This window comes from Diceros bicornis, chromosome 24, assembly GCF_020826845.1.
Source record: "Diceros bicornis minor isolate mBicDic1 chromosome 24, mDicBic1.mat.cur, whole genome shotgun sequence".
NCBI classification, from domain to species: domain Eukaryota; kingdom Metazoa; phylum Chordata; class Mammalia; order Perissodactyla; family Rhinocerotidae; genus Diceros; species Diceros bicornis.
In genome coordinates this window covers 10,538,430-10,560,402 of record NC_080763.1, presented here as the reverse complement: position 1 = coordinate 10,560,402, position 21,973 = coordinate 10,538,430, and the positions used below count along the sequence as shown (strand labels likewise).

At 37.1% G+C, this 21,973-nt stretch overlaps 1 protein-coding gene across 4 annotated transcripts in view; it reads right to left on the bottom strand.

Annotated features, from left to right (window-relative positions):
- Positions 1-21,973, bottom strand: part of SLC38A6 (solute carrier family 38 member 6) — a 59,737-nt gene that overhangs the window by 33,411 nt on the left and 4,353 nt on the right. For 3 of the 4 annotated variants that reach the window (XM_058567064.1, XM_058567067.1, XM_058567066.1), the window contains exons 4-5: positions 5,525-5,577; positions 3,550-3,589 (exon numbers count right to left, since the gene is read on the bottom strand). The exons of the other annotated variant lie outside the window; for it this stretch is intronic. In XM_058567064.1, the coding sequence (XP_058423047.1) occupies positions 3,550-3,589; positions 5,525-5,577 (93 nt within the window). The remainder of the gene's footprint in view (positions 1-3,549; positions 3,590-5,524; positions 5,578-21,973) is intronic. 4 annotated transcript variants of the gene reach the window in all.

Below are 21,973 nucleotides of genomic sequence, written 5' to 3'. Positions count from 1 at the left end.
CCACATATATAGTAGAGGAAGATAGGCACAGATGTTAGCCCAGAGCTAATCTTCTTCAGCAAAAAGAGGAGGATTGGCAACAGGCGTTAGCTCAGGGCTAATCTTCCTCACCAAAAAAAAAAAAAAAAAACCTCGAAATTTAATCTTTTCACAGCTTTTCAAACATTTACTATACCATAGCAAAAAGAATAAAGGCTTCAGAAGCAGAGAGGCAGAGCGAGATTTGAGTCCCGGCTTTATTAAGGGGTAAAGGTAAGTAAGTTACTTATCCTTTCTGAGCACTGATCTCTTCCTCTGTAAAATGAGGATAATATCTACCTTGAAGAGTTGTTGTAAGTATAATTAAAGTGTCTAGTAGAACACGTGACCTAAATAGACTCTATTATACTATTTTTCAGTTCTAAACCATTACTGCAAAAACGCAGACCATTTACAATAATAATGAATAGCCTATCTTTCAAAAAATACTATCTGAACTACATTATAGGCAGATAGGCAGGTAAAAAGTGAGGAAATTTAATCAGATGCTATATACTTTATATCATCTTATAAATATCTAATATATTTCCAATTAATAAAGAAAAAAGTCAAAATCCATTTTGCAGAAGTAACACTAAGTCAGTCATATGCACAACATATTAAAGATCCTCCAAAATAAGTGTGCTGTTTCTTCTCAAGCATACACGGTCTAGTAACTGTTTAGGACTTCCACAGACCCAATTTATATCCATCAAGAAACTACCTCTTCAGGCTGGAGTTCCTAGACTCTAACTTCAGAGGCTCAGCAGTTGCCCTAAAGGGTAGTTCCAAGAACTGAGATTCCCCTTTTCTGACAGAGAACTGCATCTATGAAAGCTTTCAGAGCAATAGTTGTTGACTTGTTAAAAAGACACCTAAGAAAAGATGAAATCGTCTTTTGAAACAAGCATAATTCTCCCACTGAACCTTCCTGTAATAAAATATTTTAATGCTCTGAAAAAATTAACATGCCTTCGAAAGTGCCAAAATAGAATTCAAATTTTTGGATAGGAAGGGACCTTAAGTTCCCTCCTTCTCATCCTACCCCCAGTAATTTAACAAAGAGGAAACTGAAGCCAAGAGAGCGAGAGAGGGAATTCCCCTAAGACATGGCTGCCCAGCGACAGAGACTGGAGTGGACAGGATTCAAGGTACCTGACTTCCAACCCAGCGCTCTGCTCACAAGAGCAAGCTTCTCGTTCTATTATAATCAAGGAATGATTTACGCACATATAGCTAGGACAAAAGAAAAAAACCTCTTAAAATATGTTTCAGCGATTGGGCTCTCAATAAATAAAGTTTTAACCAATGTGAAGAAGGTCACATTATTCTAAAAACTAAATAAGCATTACCAGCTTTTCTGAATTTCAGGGACATTAAAAATTGCTGTGACTGCTTCTAAGTCACTTTTTAAAAAAAAAAAGCTTCTAAAAGAAAGCAAGTAGGCAAATCAACAAACTTAGAGTTGGGAGAACTGATGATTTATCCACCACCAAATGCAGGAATCCTTTCTAGAACATGCTGACAACTGATTAACCAACTCTGAATGCTTTTCAGGGATAAGGAACATTTTCAAAGCAGTGTAGGCCCTCTTCTAGTTACCAAGGTATTCCAAATGAACCCAAACCAGCTTCACTGCAGACTTCTACTCTACATTAGAACCAGTTCTGCCCTCTGTAACAATACTGACTTAATCTAATATCTGTTTTTATATTTCATGTCCAGCTTTTCAAATATTTAAAGCTAATGATCAGTCTAGCGGTCCCCTTTTCTCTTCTTCTTGATAAATATATCTAGTATATTTAAAAGTACTTAGAAATAGCTCATACAAATCACATTCAGCTCCATTCGGTTCAACAAAGGTTTATCAAGTCCCAGGTACTGTGCTAGGTTCTAGGAGTACAAAGAGAAATGAGACACAATCCTTGCCTTGGAGGAGCTTACAATATAGTGGGGGAAAAAAGCATATACAGAGATAACTTCAATCTACTAAAAGCCAAGTGCTAAAATAGAGTCATGTATAATAATAGTTACATACAAGATTCGAGAACAAGAAAGGGATCCAGGGGGAGGATATACAAAATACAATAGGGGGCATTTTGCCAGTGTCACAAATTTGAATCAAAATTCCTGGACTGAAAATTCTACATAAAACACTAAACAATAGTTCAACCTAATCTAAACAAAATGTGATGGTTCTTAGTAATCATATAGAGAGGATAATCAGAGATTGAAAATATCAAAATATACACTCATATGAGACATTACGAGTGCACATTTAAGCAATATATATTTGCTAAAATAAAATAAATGATTCTAAAGCAGATCTTAAAATCAATGGCATTACATAGCTTCATAAAGGAACAGACCGGTTACTGACTTCTAGAGTGCAGAGTGAAGCAGTGCATGTTAGAAGGAAATTATTTGGTGTGGCATCCAAGAAAGCATTCTTCTCATTCAATAACATTTTTTTCCCATGAAAATTCAAGGAATTAAAACATGAATGTTCCGGATTTCCAAAACAATAGCAAGTACAATTTACAGTTGGAATGTTAATTTTTTCCTTGACCAAGAAACCCTTTAAAGATGGAATTTGGTTGAACAAGACTTAAAGTGAAATAGCTCAGATCTCTTGAGAATCAGAGTTGAACTTTATTAAAGCTGTCATCTTTAAATCATTTTGAACTGCTACATGTAAGAAATAAGATTAAAATTTCCCCTGACCATACAATCCTGTGTAAGATCCAAAATGCATGTCAACCTTCTCTGTGAATTTTCCTTCAGATTAATAGCATTTATTTAGCACTCCAGTCAATGGTAAAAGAAAATTAGACATTGTTCAGCATTATGTAACTTCTTTACAACACATACAAACATGATTCCCATATTTTGGATTTAAATGTTTATTACATTCAGTCAATAACTGTCTATAATTAACAGTGATTTGTGTTTTTACATGGTTCTCGATATTGGAATCACTTTTTAATGGGAACAAGATAAAAGATAAATGTGAGAATATTTCTTATTTGTCTCAGGTTTGTTTATTTTTTTAAACCACTTGGTCAATTTTAATTTTTTGGTTACAAGAGGACATTGCTTGTCCACAGCTGACTGTTCACAGACCATGAGGTGTGAACAATCCCTCTAAAGCAGTATCCGCCAATGGGGATGATTAGGACAAAAGTAGAGAGGAAATATTTTAGAATCACCTGAAGAGTTTTTCCAAACTGTACCTCACCACTATCACAAGCACAGAAAGCCAATGCTTTAGAAGTGTGTTGCAGACCTAATAACAAGATTGAAATCACGGGCTTAGCTGGAACAGAATTTACAAGCTATTGTCCTACAAAGGCTGCTAAAAAGGATCTGAAAAAAAAAAAGAGTAATGAGGACAACACACAGGGTTTCTGAAGATACCTATGTATACAGAGGTTCAGGTTCCCAGCTAGACTCGTAGTGGGGCAAGAAGCCAAAGGAGGAGGTCATTTCCCCATCACATCTACATGTAAGCAGCACACTTTCAATGCTTACCTCCAATATTCTGAATTATTACGGTGCCTGCCACCACCACCTATAAAAGAACAAATGTATTCAGAAGATGAAAGGGGAAATAATATAAAAGGATAAGTATTTTGTTAAAATCCAATAACTATTACTAACAAACAGATGCAGAAGTTGAGTGAAGAGAAAGTGGAAAGAAAAAATTTTGCCAGCCATTTGTAACACATAAAACTAATAATCATCACATAAAAAGCCTTTCTTTAATAGTTCCATGATTACTGTAAAGAATACTTTTGAAAGTTTTCTTGGCAGTCTTTTTTAGACAGTTAAAAGTGTTAAAAAGCTGGTAATTGGTGATTATCAAAGTATCAAAAAATTGAAATTGAATCTATCTGGTTTCATTCTCCTTTTTTTACTGGTTTTACCACATTGCTTTAGTAGGTAGACTGAGGCAGCTTGAGGTGGGCTGTCCCAATGCTGTATTACATAAAAAGAAATGATAGAGTCTTCTGAGTTTATCAGCTTGGCTTACACCAAGCCTTTGAACATCCCTGTCTCAGGAATTAATAAAGTCTAGAGCAGAAAACTCTAGAGCTCACATATTCTCAGATCTGAAAATTTAAGCAAAATGTTTCAAATTCAGTAGTATGAAGTGGGCTGAGTGTAAGACAACAGAAGGTAGTGAAGACTCTAGTATACTGGAGAACTCTTCCCCTTTCAAAATGGGGCAGCTGCTACTCAGTTCTGGCCAGTTACCGGCATGTGAGACTGTGGATCCAATATAGCTAGATCTTCTGATTTTTGAAGGAAAGTCAGAAATTGAATTCTTTCAAAATTTCATGACTCTTAGTTGGCAATCAGTTAAAAATAAAAAAGATTTGAGCCAAACAAAATATTCCTGAGGACTAAGTTCAGCCTGCAAGCTTGCTAGCTTGTAATCTTTGATGAGAGTCCGGGGAAACTCAAGACAGCACTTTATCCATTCTTGGTAATCAGATGTACTCAGAGGAAATGATTAAACATTCTGCTTCTTCTTGGGCCTTTAGATCACTCAAATCCTGGTGGATCTGCACCACCAATGTATGTCTGGAGCTGACGAGCTATCTAGGATCATTCAGTCCTACAGAGATTGGGAACAGAGCACCCTTCAGGCCCACCTCTACCAGGAACAAAAACCACAAACAACAGACTCACAAATGCAAAGAAAAAGTCCTGTTTGGAACCAACATGAAAATGGGTTTTAGAGGTATGATAGATCTTCAGAAATAAAAAAGTACCACAGCACACTAACAATAACATAAACTCCTGATTATCTGTGGAAGAAGACAGTGTTTCCCCTACCTCTTAAATTAGTTTAGTATGTCTATCACAAATGAATGCTCAATAAATACTGTTGTTATTTCTCTTATTCTGAGGAGGAAAAAGCAGTAGATTTAGAGTCTGGAGTCCTATAATATAATACTGGCGATATGTAACCATGGTCAAATAGGCCCCTTCATTTCTCCAGGCCTTAATTTCCTCACCTAGAAATGAGAGGATAGCTAGATAATCTTTCAGCACTGTTCAGTTCTTAAATGATATGATCCTCTAATTACCAGTTTTGTAAACAGTCATGCTATAATTTTAATTCTATGCTGCTTTCTTCTCATGTCTTTAAGAGGATTTACTCAGAATATAATTAAAATTAAGAAGGAAAACTTAAAACAGGCCATTGTTACTGTTTTAAAATTATTCAAGTCATTGCTCTCCTTCATTAGGGTGAAAAATATCAAAAGATTTAAGTGGTGAATTAAATTTATTGATGCAATTTTAGGAAGGGTGTTTAGAGAGATTTCTTCTCTTTCTCTTCCTGTTCCCATCAGTCTGTCTTTCTTCACTTTGGTTTCCTTTTATTCCTCCTAATTTTTTTCTCTTATATATGTTTGTCTCTTTTAACTGGACACAGAAGGAAAAAATGCTCCTCTGGATTTTGGGCACAGTGAGGAGAAAAAAAAAAAAAAATTACCTTTCCAGGTAATCCAAATGCAAAGAGTCCAAGATCTTCATAAGATGTCACAGCTGTTAAGAGAAATTATAATTTTCACTTTTACACAAAACTATTTGTGTGTCAAGTCTTAAAAGAAAGAAAGCGATTCCATTACCACCTCACAGCTACTGGATGATCACACTAAATTCAAAGCAGAAGTAACCACTTTGGGGGGAAACTTTTGAAGACTTTGGTCTGTAAGGATAGAATAAGTAGAATAGAGAGCTTAGAATAAGCAGTGCTTAGCAAATCCCAAGGCTGTCTAACAACCACCCAAGCTGCATTAATTCAAATGGAATAATTACTCAAGAACAACCCCACTTCTCACTAAACAGTACTTGCATACTACACTGTACAAATATAAGTTTTCATTGGCAATAGCTTCTGAAAACTGTACAAAGTTAAAGTATGCAAGTTGGATCATCCTTTCAGAGACATTTACTTTTCTAGGCTACCTAGGATGATGATAACGTGTTCACGATAGAAACAATACCCTTATCCTCCAATTAGCAGGGCATACACTTTCTTTTTTCATCATAAAAGAGTATAAAATTACATTTTCATCCTACATGTTTAAGAAACGTGGTCACAGAAAAGATGAAAATTAAACGGCTCATAAAAGAACCAAATTTGTCCTCAACCCATATAGCTTCATGTTCTAACTAGTGATGCCACTGGTAAAATAAGAGAAGTAAAAACATTCATATAATCCTGTAGTTTGAAAGTGCTTAACCTTATAGTGCTTACACTAAGAAGCCAACTAGCAGATACTAAGGCTTGCTATAGCAACACACACCTCCTATTGAGTCAAAACTCATCATTTCTTAAAGCAAGTTTAATATATCCTCAAGATATACATGGGTTTTCTTTAAACTGCCACTAAATTAACAAAAAATTCCAAATTTTTAAAACCATATATTATCTTTACATGTTATAACTACAAAGTCAGAAAGAAAACAGTGAAATGCTGAAAAAATGTTTTACTAATTAAGAACAAAAAATTTAACTTTTTTTTTGCCAAGTATACATTTAAAATTTTAACTCTAATCTATTAATAGAGTTGATCAAAGAATTTAGAAACTTTTTGGATGCTACAGCTATTTTTTAAAATGTATTTACATACTGCTAAACACAGTGGACAAGGAAAATTCAGTTTTTTGAATTTGGGATACATGATTATAAGTAGGAACATTTATGCTTTAACAATGAAAGACGTCAATAATAATCTTACAGGGATAGATTTTGGATATATTTTAGAACATAAAATTAAAAAGCAGAGTTACAGGTGCCAGCCCGGTGGCGTAGCGGTTAAGTTCGTGCACTCTGCTTTGGCAGCCCGGGGTTTGCAGGTTTAGATCCTGGGCACGGACCTATGCACGGCTTATCAAGCCACGCTGTGGCAGTGTCCCATATAAAGTGGAGGAAGATGGGCCCAGATGTTAGCCCAGGGCCAATCATCCTCAACAAAAAGAGGAGGATTGGCAGCAGATGTTAGCTCAGGGCTAATCTTCAAAAAAAAAAAGCAGAGTTACAAAACTAAGAACTGGAATTTTTTCCTCCTATGTGAAATGCTGAAATTTTTTTTTTCATATACACATATTCTAAAGTGAATGCCATCACAAAAATTAATAATTATTTTAATCAATAAATCTTTACTAGTTTGTTTTAATATTCCTAAACATAATTAAGTGATAATGTTATAGAGGGGCACAATTCTTTATATTTAGCATTCCAAAGCTTTGGTATATATATTAAACCAGAAAATTCTCCAAATGTTAGCTTCTATCTAATTTGACATTGAGAAGGTAATTTTGTTATATACTATGTGTATATGAACCAAGTCTCCAGAAAGTCTGTCACTATGAGGCATGAAATTAAAGGAACATCAGTGTTCATTTTTAGCATCCTTCTTTTATATTACAGTTAAATGTGTCTGTTTTTTCTTAAGAAAAACTTCCCGGGGCCGGCCCCGTGGCTTAGCGGTTAAGTGCGTGCGCTCCGCTGCCGGCGGCCCGGATTCGGATCCCGGGTGCGCACAGACTCACCGCTCCTCTGGCCATGCTGAGGCCGCGTCCCACATGCAGCAACTAGAAGGATGTGCAGCTATGACAGACAACTATCTACTGGAGCTTTGGGGGAAAAATAAATAAATAAAATCTTTAAAAAAAAAAAAAAGAAAAGAAAAACTTCCCTCCCAAGGATTTAAAGCAAGGAGGCTTTTCAGTGTTACATATGGGAACATATCAAATAACTTGCCTTTAAAATGACCTATTTTGCATCAGTTTTGCAGTCAGTGAGCAAGTTATCAAGATAATACTTGTCAAAAAGTTTAACTGGGGTCGGCCTCATGGCCAAGTGGTTCAAGTTCCATGTGCTCCGCTTCCACGGCCCGGGTTCGCACGTTTGGATCCCGCATGTGGACCTACTCCACTCATCAGCCATGCTGTGGCGGCATCCCACATACAGAGTGGAGGAAGACTGGCACAAATCTTAGCTCAGGGCTAATTTTCCTCAGCAGGAAAAAAAAAGTTTAACAATTTTTAAACAGCAGAGAACAAGTATAGATTGTATATTTAGTAAACATTTGCTTTTCATGTTTGCCCATAAGCAAAAGTCATAATATTGAAAGATTCCAAAAAGAGTTGATATTTCAAGTATCTAAATTTAAATAAGTTAAACATTTAGTCTTAATTTTTTAATTAGAACACAACTTTTATTATTACAGAAAGTATAATCAAACTAATAGCTTAATGAAGATAGTTGTAATTGCAACTTCTGAAAATAGTGGCATACATTTTAGCAATCTCAAACTTGTTCTCCATTATTTTTTAGTTTTTTTTTTTTTTTTTTGTGAGGAGATCAGCCCTGAGCTAACATCCGCCAATCCTCCTCTTTTTTTTTGCTGAGGAAGACGGCCCTGGGCTAACATCTGTGCCTATCTTCCTCCACTTTATATGGGATGCCGCCACAGCATGGCTTACCAAGCAGTGCGTCGGTGCGCGCCCGGGATCCGAACCAGCGAACCCTGGGCCGCCGCAGCGGAGCGCGCGCACTTAACCGCTTGTGCCACCCGGCCGGCCCCCATTATTTTTTAGTTTTATAAAAATATCTTTAAATACAGCAAACTCCCAAATTCAGAGTGAAAAAGGTTTAGACTTTTAAGTGGAGACTGAGTACAATGTTCAAACGCTGACTCTATCTTTCAAGTCAGCATGTCTGGCTGGTCATTCAGTTCTGTCACTGTCATCACACTTCTTTTATGTTGCAAAAATTAGAAGCACTTTTCCACGTCTGAGACCATCAAGAATACGAATAAGGGCATCTGGCTTAACATGGAGGCTTTACTAAAATATGTACACAGTCAGCCAAATGCTTTATCTTCACATATTCACTTTTTAATGGTTTTCTGCATCGTCTCGACATACAAACCAAAAACAACACTAGTGAAATACTTTTAAAGTTCTATTCTGTCATTTGGGCAATTAAGATGCTGGTAACAGTACAAATTGGTACTGACTTTTGGAATGCAATTTGAACAATGAAACTTTAAAATATTTATAACATTTGACCCCTAGGAGCTTGCATCTTAGGAAATAAAACTAAATCAGAGAAATTATTATATGCAAAGATACTCGCCATGCATTATTTACATTGGAAAAAAACCTACCTAAATGTTCAACAATGGTTGAGGAAAGTAAAGCAAAATTATGGTAGGTATACCTGATAGAATAATATGTAGCAATTAAAAACTATGTTTATAACCACATAAAAAATGTCAATATTAAATGAAAAAAATAGGATTCAAATATAATCTATAAAGCAGAACACATAAAAAGAATGGAATGAATTAAAAACCACTAGTAACAATGATTGTGTAGCCTTCTCTCTTTTTCTTTCTTTTTTTGGGAAGAAGGGGTTCAAACATTCTATAATGACTATAATGGGGTAATGGAACTTTACTTTTAAAAACCTTATCATTTGAGGGGTCAGCCTGGTGGCGTAGCAGTTAAGTTCGTGCGCTCAGCTTCGGCGGCCTGGGGTTTGCAGGCCTGGATCCTGGGGCATGGACCTACGCATCGCTCCTTAAGCCATGCTGTGGCGGTGTCCCATACAAAGTGGAGGAAGGTGGGCATGGATGTTAGCCCAAGGCCAACCTTCCCCAGCAAAAAGAGGAGGATTGGCGACAGATGTTAGCCCAGGGCCAATCTTCCTCTCACACACACACAGAAAAAACCTTTATCACTTGAATAGCTCCGTTTCCTCCACCAAATATCTGATAGGATTTATTTAAGCTACAATTTTTATTTTTCTAGTGTTTAGTAATTTAAGTATCACTTGGTCTACTAATAAAGAATATTTTTTCTGTTTTCTCATATGATCAACGTTTTAATATCTTATTTATAAAGTGAAAGATGTTCTGAGAGATATCAAAATAAGATGTGGTGATGACCAGTCACGTTAATAGCATATTCCTACAGACCAGGAAAAACGTTAATTATGAAATTAATTCAGCCTTTTACAGGAATTCATACAAGCAGTACTCAGCACAATCCTCCTTAAATAAATAACTGAAAGCAGTCATTAGCAATCTATTTTAGGAAATTATTTTTTGATATTAAATCAATCCTCTGTTTTTGAGGGAGCAAAAAGCCTGTAAATCTTAATCAAGTAAACTGGGGAAAATTTCTTCTTTAATGTACCATCAAGGCACAGTTTAATGCTATTTTGGCTAGACTAGGAGTTTGGCCTCCACAGGAATCGTTTGGCAAGCTGCTTCCCATGAAGTGGTGGAATATTTTCAGCTAGTTACTCCAGTGTTTTTTCCTCAATGAAATAGGACGATTAATGAACTCTGGTTATAGCACAAAGCCCAAGTTCCACCAGCAGCAATATTATCTTTGGATCTGAATTGAAGGACATGAGTTATTCAAATACAGTTCAACTCTCAGAAAGTTGGCCATTTGGAATGCACCCTTATTATTGTGAAATTCTTTTCTTTCTTGTGTTTTCCATCATTTTCCTCTTGCCTTTTTTCTCCCTAATAGTGCCATGCAGGTCATTCATTTATTGAATGTCTACTATGCAATTGTATTGCCACTTATGATCTTTCTTAACGTGTATTTAAATGTCAGTTTACCAACTAAATCTGGCATGATTTTAGAGCACTCAATGCAGTAAAAGAAAACAGAATGCTAGAATACTAGGAACATCCTCCATTCAAATGACACAGAGGCTGTGATATTACACGCATAGAGAAGGTTCTAGGACTCCAATATACTGCTTGGCTCTGCAGTGAACAATATTTACATAGTCATATCCTATAAATGTTACTCATTAGTTTTCAACTTTTAGACTCAATTTATAGATAAAACATGAACGACTTACACATGATTACAAAACAGAAAGTAAATACTGTCAACCTTGACAACCTTAGGGTACAGCAGAAACACTATGGCAAACAGGAAGAGGACAGGGGAAAGAAAGGATAGGAGCACCAATATCATATAACGTAGCAGAGAGTCAAGAGACACTGTCTAAAGTCCATGGAACAAAAATAAAGGTTTACATGTACTATTTAGCGTTCCAAAATAATCAATGAAAGAACTATTGAATACAAACTTATGAAAATTAGAAGGCAGAAGGGAGGATCAGTGTACTTGAGCTAAATCCTCACCCTTCATAATGAAGTGTCAACAGATAATCTCTTAAGTCAATAAATAACACGAAGAATATTATTTAGATTTAGGAAGATAACTACCAAAAGAATTAAAAACAAAAATTCTAAATGTTGCTAACTCTGGGAAATGAAACTAGAAGTGGAGAGTAATGGGCGGGGAACTGCTCCAAGTCCTCTTGCATAAGTCACACACACACGCACATGTGTGTGACCATATATTACTTTTGATAAAAACAAAAGAGTAGATTAATTTAAAGATATGTTTAACCCTGCAGAGACTCACACCCATCCAACCCTGTAGCCCGATAGCCAACAGTTCAGCTTCTGCTACAGGAAGCACTTACTCTAACGCCAAGGCAAACAACAGGAAGGAATCACTACAAGAATGGAGCACACACATTCTAGCCCAAGGCTTCTCAGCCTTGCCACCTCTGACATTTTTGGTCTGGATAATTCTTTGCAGTGGGAGGCTGTCCTGTGCACTGGAGGAGGTTTAGCAGCATCCCTGGCCTTTACCCACTAAATGCCGGTACTACCTCACACCCCCACATTCTCAGCTGAGAAAACCAGAAATGTCTCTAGACATTGCCAAATGCCCCTGGGGGAGAAAAAGCAAGCCCAGTTGAGAGCTACTCATTAGCAAAAAGGATGAGACAAGAACACCAATCCCCTGAGAATGAAGTCACATAATCATCCCACTTAATTAACAGTGGGTCTATTGAACTATGCTCACTAATCAAAAGAAGAAAAAGAGATGAAAATATAAATAGTTTAGACAGCTATCACTCCGAACAATAAGCAAACGCTCATAGTGAGTACTGAGATGGGAAACAGGAATCTGCTGTCAGTCAGCTTCAGTTCTTGTGTGCTCTCACAGTGAGAACATCTCACAGTGCTGAATGGGATTCACCACGACCCTGAAGCAAACCCTACCCTTCATATGGTGCTCACACCAATGCTGGGCAAAAAAAAAATAAGCCTCTCAGCTTTATTAAGAAATGAAATGTTAGTGTCCAACATGTCACGTAAATGTTGAACACTCTATTTTATAAACTATATAAGAAGTTTTCAAAGGTAATTTTGACTACATGTAACTTTCTTGTTGGTGAGGAAGACTGGCCCTGAGCTAACATCTGTGCCAATCTTCCTCTATTTTGTATTTGGGAGGCCACCACAGCATGGCTTGATGAGCAGTGTGTAGGTCTGCACCCGGGATCCAAACCCGAGTCCTGGGCCTGCGAAGCAGAGGGCATGAACTTAACCACTACGCCACCAAGCCGGCCCCTGATTATATGTAGTTTTTGCTTGCATGCTAACTTTAGAACTTTTAAAATAGAACCCCTCTGTAGTTCTAATGCACACACCCATTCATCACCCACGTATCCAGCTTTTATTAAATACCCTCTGTGTGTCAAGCACAGTTTGGTAGATACTGAGAAAACAACGGTTAATGGTTTGAATATACACTAAATTTTCCAGGAATACAATTACCACGTAAAAGCATGTTTTGTTTTGTTTGGAACTTTGCCAAAAGTTGTCTGCCATTTAGGAAAATCATATCACTAACAGCATTTGTCTTTGTTTCTCCTTTCTTTTACTGTATGACATTATATTTTGTATAAGTACAGTCATGTGTCACTTAACGACAGGGATACATTCTGAGAAATGCATTGTCAGGCGATTTTGCCATTGTGTGAACATCATAAAGTGTACTTAACACAAACCTAGATGGCATAGCCTACTACACACTTAGGCTATATGGTATAGCCTATTGCTCTTAGGCTACAAACATGAACAGCATGTTATTGTACTATATACTGTAGGCAACTGTAGTATTTGTGTATCTCAACATATCCAAACATAGAAAAGATACAGTAAAAATATGGTATAAAAGATAAAAATGGTACCTCTGTATAAGGCACATATCATGAATGGAGCTTGAAGGACTGGAAGTTGCTCTGGGTGATTCAGTGAGTGAGTGGTGAGTGAATGTGAAGGCCTAGGACATTACTGTACACTACTGAAGACTTCTAAACTCTGTACACTTAGGCTACACTAAATTTATAAAAAAAATATTTTATTTCCTGAATAATAAATTAACCTTAGCTTACTGTAACTTTTTTACTTTATAAACTTTTTAATTTTTTTAACTTGCTGACTCTTGTAATAACAGCCTAAAACACAAACATATGCTGTACAAAAACATTTTCTTTCTTTATATCCTTATTCTATAAGCTTTTTCTATTTTTGAAATTTTTTATTTTATTTTCTTTTACTTTTGAAACTTTTTGTTAAAAACTAAGACACAAACACACACATTAGCCTAGGTCTACACAGGGTCAGGACCATCAATATCACTGTCTTGTACCTCTATATCTTGTCCCACTGGAGGGTCTTCAGGGGCAATGACACGCATGGAGCTGTCATTTCCTGTGAAAACAATGCCTTCTGGAATACCTCCTGAATGAGCCTGAAGGTTTATTTGCGCCAGCATCACCACGAACACGTGAGTAATGCATTGCACTACAACGTTACAACATCACTAGGTGATAGGAATTTTTCAGCTCCATTATAATCTTATGCGACCACTGCTGTATATGCGGCCTGTTGTTGACCAAAATGTCATTATGTGGCGCATGACTGTAGTATATTAGTTTCATATGGCTGCTATAACAAATTATCACAAACTTGGTACCTTAAAACAACAGAGATTTATCCTCTAACAGTTCTGGAGGCTGGAAATCCAAAATCAGTTTAAGTGGGTCAAAATCAAGGTGTTAGCAGGGCCATACTCCCTCCAGAGGCTCTCGAGATAATCTGTTCCTTGCCGCCTCCGGCTTCTGGTGACTGCTGGTATACCTCGATTTGTGGCCAGGTCCCTCCTCTCTCTGCCTCTGGAGTCACACTGCCTTCTCCTCTTCTGTCTGTGATCTCCCTCAGTGATACATGTGACTGCGTTTAGAGTCCACCAGAACAATCTCCCCATCTCAACATCCTTAACTTAATCACACCTGCAAAGTCCTTTTTTGCCATAATAAGGTAACATTCACAGGTTACAGGGATTAGGATACGGATATGTTTTGGGGGGCCATTATTCAGTCCACTATAGGTAGGTTATAATACTTACAGGAATTTCATTTCAGATAGGAAAGGGAACATTTAAAAATTTTTTCTTTGTATAGAAGTAAGGTGTTGCGATAGATAGTGCTGAGAATCACTGCTCTAGAGGGTTTAAGTAAAAAAAACAAAATGGGGAGTACAAGGGGGCCATTTTACTCTTTATTTCTTCGTCATTGCTAAAAATTAAAAACCTCATAAAACGATTATAATCCTGCTTTAGGAAGAAAAAGAAAAGGGACTATGTTCGCTTTCTCAGTGGGCTCTAGTAAGGACCAAAATTCTCTTTGGAAGTAACAAGTGGTGAATCTCAGTATCTACCTTGACTCTTTTCAACCACCTCAGTGGCTTCTCACTGCCTCAGTAAAAAACTCCAAATTGCTTAGGATCTGACACTTCAGTCTATCTCTTCAGTTTCATTTTTTCCTTTGTACCTTATGCACTAATAATGGTAAACTATTTTTGGTACCTTGAATAAAATACGCAGTATATGCCTTTGTATCTTTGTATATGCTGGAATATTCTCTCTTGCTTTCTCTGCTAGTTAGATTGCTTCTCAGCTCAGTCCTCCAGGAATACTTCTGACTCTCACTCCCTACTCCAGACAAGGCAAATCACTCCCACCTCTGAGCTATCACTGTACCTGACACATATTTAAACTGTCACACTATCACACTACATTATAAATCATTTGCTTACATATTTGTCTCCCCTATTAGACTATGAGCTTTTTCAGGGAAGAAAGTGAGTCATATTTATCTCTGTATTCTTAAGAGATAAAAGAGTACTGAATGAATGAATGAACCTCTAACCTGGGCTTCAGTTCTAGGACCTGTCCATCTTGAAATTTTACACTTTCAAGTCCACATATCCAAAACAACTATTTTATTTTGAATCAAGACCTCCTGCTGTGTTCTTATCTCCACTAATGACACTATCATTAACCCAGTGGCCCATGCCAGAAATCTGGGAGATATCCTTAGATATCTCTTACTCTCCACATTCAGTCAGACATCAGCCCCCCTCAATTCTAACTCCCCCACATTACTTAACCTGTTTCTTTCTTTTATTCCACTTGTTAATACCTTGTTTCAGTTTCCCACTGTTTGATTCTTAGACTTCTGTAATAGCCGGAAGAAAAAGAAAAGGGTTTCCATTCTGAACATAATCCTGAGGGCAAGCATGGCCTGGAGAGCCGACTATGCCTTTGTAAAAAGAACTACCGCAATCTGGAGGTGGCTCTTAGATCTGCTACTCAGTTGCTGTCCTGGGAATTCCCTTTATTTCTCTCCCATGCTAAATTCCCTGTTTCTTTGTTTGTCCCTATCTTTGGTAAATGGCATCCTCCATTGCTCACTAAGTAAGGATGCATGGGACATAATTTTTTTGAGTCCTTGCATGTATGAAAATGTCATTATTCTATCTTTAAATTTAAATGACAGTTGGGCTGGGTAAAGAATTATATATTGAAATCATTTTCCCCAAGAATTTTGAAGGTATTGTTTTATAGCCTTCTAATTTATAGTATTGCTCCTGGCAAGTCTTTTGCCATTATAGTTCTTTATTCTTTGTATGATAATTTTTTGTATGTTTGTTTCTCCTCTCTGAAAGTTTTTAGGATAGTCTCTTTATAACTGGGTTTCTGATTTTTCACAATGAGCTGTCTTGGTATGAATTCTTTTACAATTATTATATTGGATACTAAGAAGAATGTTTTCAATCTGGAAACTAATTTCCTCCAGTTACATAAACTTTTCTTGTATTAGTCTGTTGATAATTTTCTACCATCTCATTTTTTCTCTTCTCTCTTTGTGGAATTCCTATTATTTGCACATTGAACCCCCTGGACTACTCCTCTAATTTTCTTATCTTTTCTCTCCCATTTTCAAGCTCCTTGTCTTGTTTTTCCCCTAGGAAATGCCCTTAACTCTTTGAACCCAACTACTAAATTAATTTAAAATTTTATTTTTAGCTTCTAGGACTCTTTCGTTCTCTGAATATACCCTTTTAATAATTTCTTATTCTTGTTTCAAGAATGCAATATCTTCATTTAGTTCTCTGAAGCTATTAAATATAGTATTTTTTTTAAGTTTTCATCTGGCTTCTGCATTATCTGTTTCCTCTAAGTTTGTTTATTTCTTTTTTTAATAGATTATTTTTAGAGCATTTTTAGGTTCACAGCAAAATTGAGCAGAAAGTATGGAGAGTTCCCATATCCCCCCTTACCCAACACATGCACAGCCTCCCCCACCAGCAATATCCCATACCAGAGTAGTATATTTGTTACAATCAATAAACCTGCACTGACACATCATTATCACCCACAGTCCACAGCTTACATCAGAGTTCACTCTTGATACTGTACATTCTACGGATTTTGACAAACGAATAATGACGTGTCCACCAATACAGTATTATGCAGAATAGTTTCACTGCCCTAAACATCCTCTGTGCTCTACCTATTCCTTCCTTCTTCCCCTCTAAGTGTGGCAACTACTGATCTTTTTACTGTCTCCATACTTTTGTCTTTTCCAGAAAGTCATATTGTTGGAATCATACAGGATGTAGCCTTTTCAGATTGGCTCCTTTCACTTCATAATATGCATTTGTAAGGTTCCTCCATGTCTTTTCATGGCTTGATAGCTCATTTCTTTGTAGTGTTGAATAATATTCCATTGTCTGGATAGACCAGTTTATCCATCACCTACTGCAGGACATCTTGGTTGCTTCTAAGTTCTGGCAATTTTGGATAAACCTGCTATAAACATCCATGTGCAGGTTTTTGTGTCAAAATAAACTTTCAGTTCATTGAGGTAAATATCAAGTAGCACAATTGCTGAATCAAATGGGTAGCCTCTGTTACTTTTCATCACAGTCTTCACAATTGTTGTATCAACATTTTACCTTACAAATTACAGAACAGATACTTTCTCACATTTGGAACTTGCATTTGGAGTACGAGAAAAAAGAAAAGAGTCCGGAATAACTCCAAAACTTTTGACCTCAGCAACTAGAAGGAAGATATTACCATATACTTACATGAGTAAAGAGTGGAAGCTATAGATTGGCAATGCAAAGATGGAGAGCTTGGTAAATTTGAGATATATATTAGATATCCAAGTGGAGATGTCATGGAAGTAGTTGGATATGCAACTGAAATTCAGGGGAGAGTTACAGGCTGAGGTATAAATTTTATGATCATCATGAGCCCAAAAGTGAGTGTAAAAGAAAAGAGATCAGAGGAATATTCCCAAGGGTACTCCACTGTTGAGAGGATGGGGAGATAAAGAGGATTCAGCAAAAGAAAAGAGAAGGAGTATTCAGTGAGACAGGAAGAAAAGCAGGAGAGTGTGAATAAAGTGCTTCACAGAGGAAGGAGTGATCCAATGCGTCAAATGCTGCTGACTAGTCAACTAAGATGAAGACTGAGAACTGACCACTGGATTTATCAATGTGGAAGTCAGTGGTACAATAATTTTAGTGGAATGATGGGAAAAGCCTAACTGGGGTGGGTTCAAGAGAGAATAGGAGGAAGGAGAAATATCTCATATAGACAACTCTTTTGAGGAGTTCTGCTATGAAGGTCTGGAGCACATTGAAGGAATGTGGAGTAATTTTTTTTTAAATTAATTAATTAATTAATTTTTCCCCCAAAGCCCCAGTAGATAGTTATATGTCATAGCTGCACATCCTTCTAGCTGCTGTATGTGGGACGCGGCCTCAGCATGGCGAGAGAAGCGGTGTGTCGGTGCGCGCCCGGGACCCAAACCCGGGGCCACCAGCAGCAGAGCGCGCGCACTTAACCGCTAAGCCACGAGGCCGGCCCTGGAGTCATTTTTAAAATGAAAGAAATTATAGACTATTTGTAAACTGATAAGAAGAAAACAGTAGAGATGAAAAAGAAGAGAGAAGGGAGAGAGTGGCTGGAGTGATGTAGGCGAGAGCAGATGGATCAGTGGAGGGGAGGGGCTTAGACAGGAACACAAAGAGTTCACCCAAAGTAACAGAGCATATGGCACAGATGAAGATGGGTAGGTAGAAGTGGTGGTAAGAACTTATAAAGTTCTTTTATCATTGTTTCTATTTTCTCAGTGAAATAGAAAGTGAGGCTATCAGCTAAGAATGAAATCAAGGAGAATGTGTTGAAGGTTTGAGAGAAAGAAGAAGAGATGAAAAAGTCATCTCCTAGACAGCAGAGTAAGCAAGTGAATGAAATAAAGAAGTTAATAAGGATTGTGTGATAGGATCATAGATCTACTAGGCATTGAATTATAGTGATATCAATCTGCATAGTTGTGTGTTTTTCTTTGGGAACATTCAACTGCAGACGTGCATGTGGGAAGTAGGCAGAGTTATATTTAACCAAGGTCAGAGTTTTGCCAGAGGAGTACAATGATGAAAGAGAGGGGCAAGGGAGTGATTGTAATAACATACCATGAACCTTCAACTGGATAAAGAGGGGAAATATGAATAAGAGAGTAAGGGATGGTGCAAAGGAGGTAGGATCAATGAACTGAAGTCCTGGTGAGGATGAAGAGTTGTCAGAGTGGGAGTACTTGAGAGAATGAATTAGGAAGATAAGAGATGGGTGGTGGTGGTTGGAGGGCAGGACTCCTGCAAATGAGATTCTGGAGGGGATGCAATTTTGGTAATGACAAGATTAATGGTATGACCAAGGAAGAAAGTAGCCAAGGCAGGTAGGCAATATGATCATTAGAAGACAAGAGGTTAAGGAAATGAAAGGATTAGAAGGATTATCTACATGAATATTGAAATATCCAGAATTATAACAGGGGTAATACTGAAGAAACTGAAAGTATCGTAGGAGCTAAAATTTTCACAAAATGACAGAAAGTGGCTGAAGAGTCTACAGATGATAATAGTAAGGAGAGGAGTAGGGGATATGCAGTTATGAGATTCAAAGCTGGGGCTGAGGGAGAGGGAGAGGGATGAGAAGTGGAAATGAGGTGTGAATAGAACATCTATCCCATCTTCAGATTAGTAAGAGGGACGTGGAAGAGAAGACCACAGGGAAAGCAACGTCCTCAGAGAAGACTTCGGTTCTCTTAGAGCAAGAAAGTGAAGGAAATGTTCAGAAAGGAGTTGAGGACACATGGTTTTGCTGATGATTGACCATGTGTTCCAGAAAGCACAGTGCAAGGGTTTCAGGAGGTGGAAAGGAGTGGGAGATGAGGTCAGAAAATGGATGACAGAGCCACATGGGATAAGCCTGGGAAATGAAGGATAACCTAGGGTTCTTGAAGTAACTGACATAAATTAAGATAAACAGTATAATGTCATTAATCCAAATACTCTCAAGGCAAATAATGGTGACAATGCAGTGAGTAGTAGGAATCAAGGACTAGGGAGTAGGGACTTGACCAGAAGCATGCTGAGTTCTAGAACTCTCATTCCCTGCTACTGATAGTGATGTGGAGGCCAGAGGAAGAGGGCTATGGGTTTATTTTTTTTCCCCAAAGAACTGCAATGAGCCAACTGTTTCTGAGACAGCAGTGTATGTACCACCTTGCAACCCTTAATGGTTTTGCCCCAGTGAAAACTCATAATAATAAAAGCTAGCACTTACCAAGGCCCTGGCACTTTAATAAAGTAAATACATTACTTTATTTCATTCTCACAATAATCCCAAGAGGAAAGTCTTACCATTGCCATTTTATAGATGACAAAGTAAGGCTAGAGAGATTAAGGTACCTTATACGTCACCTCAGCTCCCAAGAAAAGTGCTGATAGACCCTAAACCCTATATAAAATCTAAAATACCAGAACTTCATGTAAAGAAATCCTTACTTTTATAAAGACAAAAATTTCTCTTCATCTTTTACCTCCAGGCAAATCAATGAAGTATTCTGTAAAGACTTAGCCCTTTCTCTGACCAATGAATCTGATCTCAGTATGACACTCCTTTATGACAGTCCAATAAACTGAAGAGAAAACTTATTTACATGCTTTTCTTTAGTTTTTTATATATATATGCATATATGTATTTTAAAAAAAAAGGCCTACCTCCACAGAGAATTTTACACTGACAAGGAATTCAGTCAACAGAAGACAGGTGCATCACTGCATATGAAGAACCATGAAGAAGTTAGTTCATGGACCAAGTAAGCTATAAAAATCAAAGAAAAAGAAAAAAGAAAGAAATACAGAGGTTTTCACTTTACATGCCCCAAAGCTACAGAAAAGAACAACAGACAGTGTCAGAATTTTAAAGTTAAATATAGAAGACCTGAGAGAGAGCAAAAAAATTAGCATTATTTGGAAATCTTCATAAACTGAATATTACTTCCAAATAATTGAAATAAAGCAAAACATTTTAGTCAATGAAGACATAATTGCCACATAGTTGAATAAAGTATTAACCTTTTAGTAGAATCTATAATAAAACAACCCATTCATATGTTAAACTATCACAAGTAAAAATAATTTTTTCACACAAAGCAGCAAAATTTCAAAACATGTCATTAAAATTCCAGTCAAGTTTCAGCAGGATTTAGATATACTTATTTAATACTATTATTCCTGAATTTGGGATGCTGTTATGAACAACTTGTTACTTTGAGATTAATATCACTGCATCATTTCTTAGTATTTCTATCTGTCTGCACTTTCACCCAAGCCCCTGGAAAGCAGAGGCATACATTGGTAGGCTGAATGGCCAAAGGTGTTGGTGCAAGTTACAGCTATGAACTATGGATCCTAAACTGGCTCTGCATAAGAATAACCTAGAGGACTTGTTAAAAACATATTCCTAAATCCTACCCCAGATTCTTGGAATTAGAATCCTTGAGGCTCAGAAATCTCTGTTTATAAAAAGATTTGCAGGTGTGTTTGATGCACAGGCAGATTAAACAGACTAGAGCTGTGGATCTAGAACTATGTTCTGAGAAGCCTTAAAAGTCTCAAGTGGGGCCGGCCTGGTGGCACAGTGGTTAAGTTCATGCACTCTGCTTCAGCGGCCTGGGGTTCGCAGGTTCAGATCCTGGGTGCAGACATACACACCGCTCGTCAAGCCACGTTGTGGTGCCACATACAAAAAAATAGAGGAAGATTGGCACAGATGTTAGCTCAGGGACAGTCTTCCTCAAGCAAAAAGAGGAAGACTGGCAACAGATGTTAGCTTAGGGCTAATCCTCCGCATAAAAAAAAAAAAAAAAAAACTCAAGAAATACCTTTGGGCTTCTCTCACCTGTTTCAGCCAGAATAATCCTGTTTTTATCTATTTTATGCATCTATTCTGCTTCTTAAAGTCTGAAAACTTCACATTCACAAGACTAGATAGATAGAGCAAAGTGAACTCACCCACACAGGAATTAAACTCACGGTTCTGGCATCATAACTGACCTAATCCAAAGACAGAAGAGGCTAGACAGATAAAAAGACCAGGACTGATGGACATGCAATATTTGTTAACACCAAAAGGAAAACCTTATAAAAGCAGTTCTGTAATTCATATACTTTCATTTAATACAACTTAAAAGAATTTATTCAATACATGACTGAATTGCATAATAAAGTTCCAAAGGGAAAAAAACGTGTAAACATATATATTGTAGTAACTGCATATACTTCTGTCAGTTACAAAAAACTACCTTATTCTGGACTTGCATGTAAAA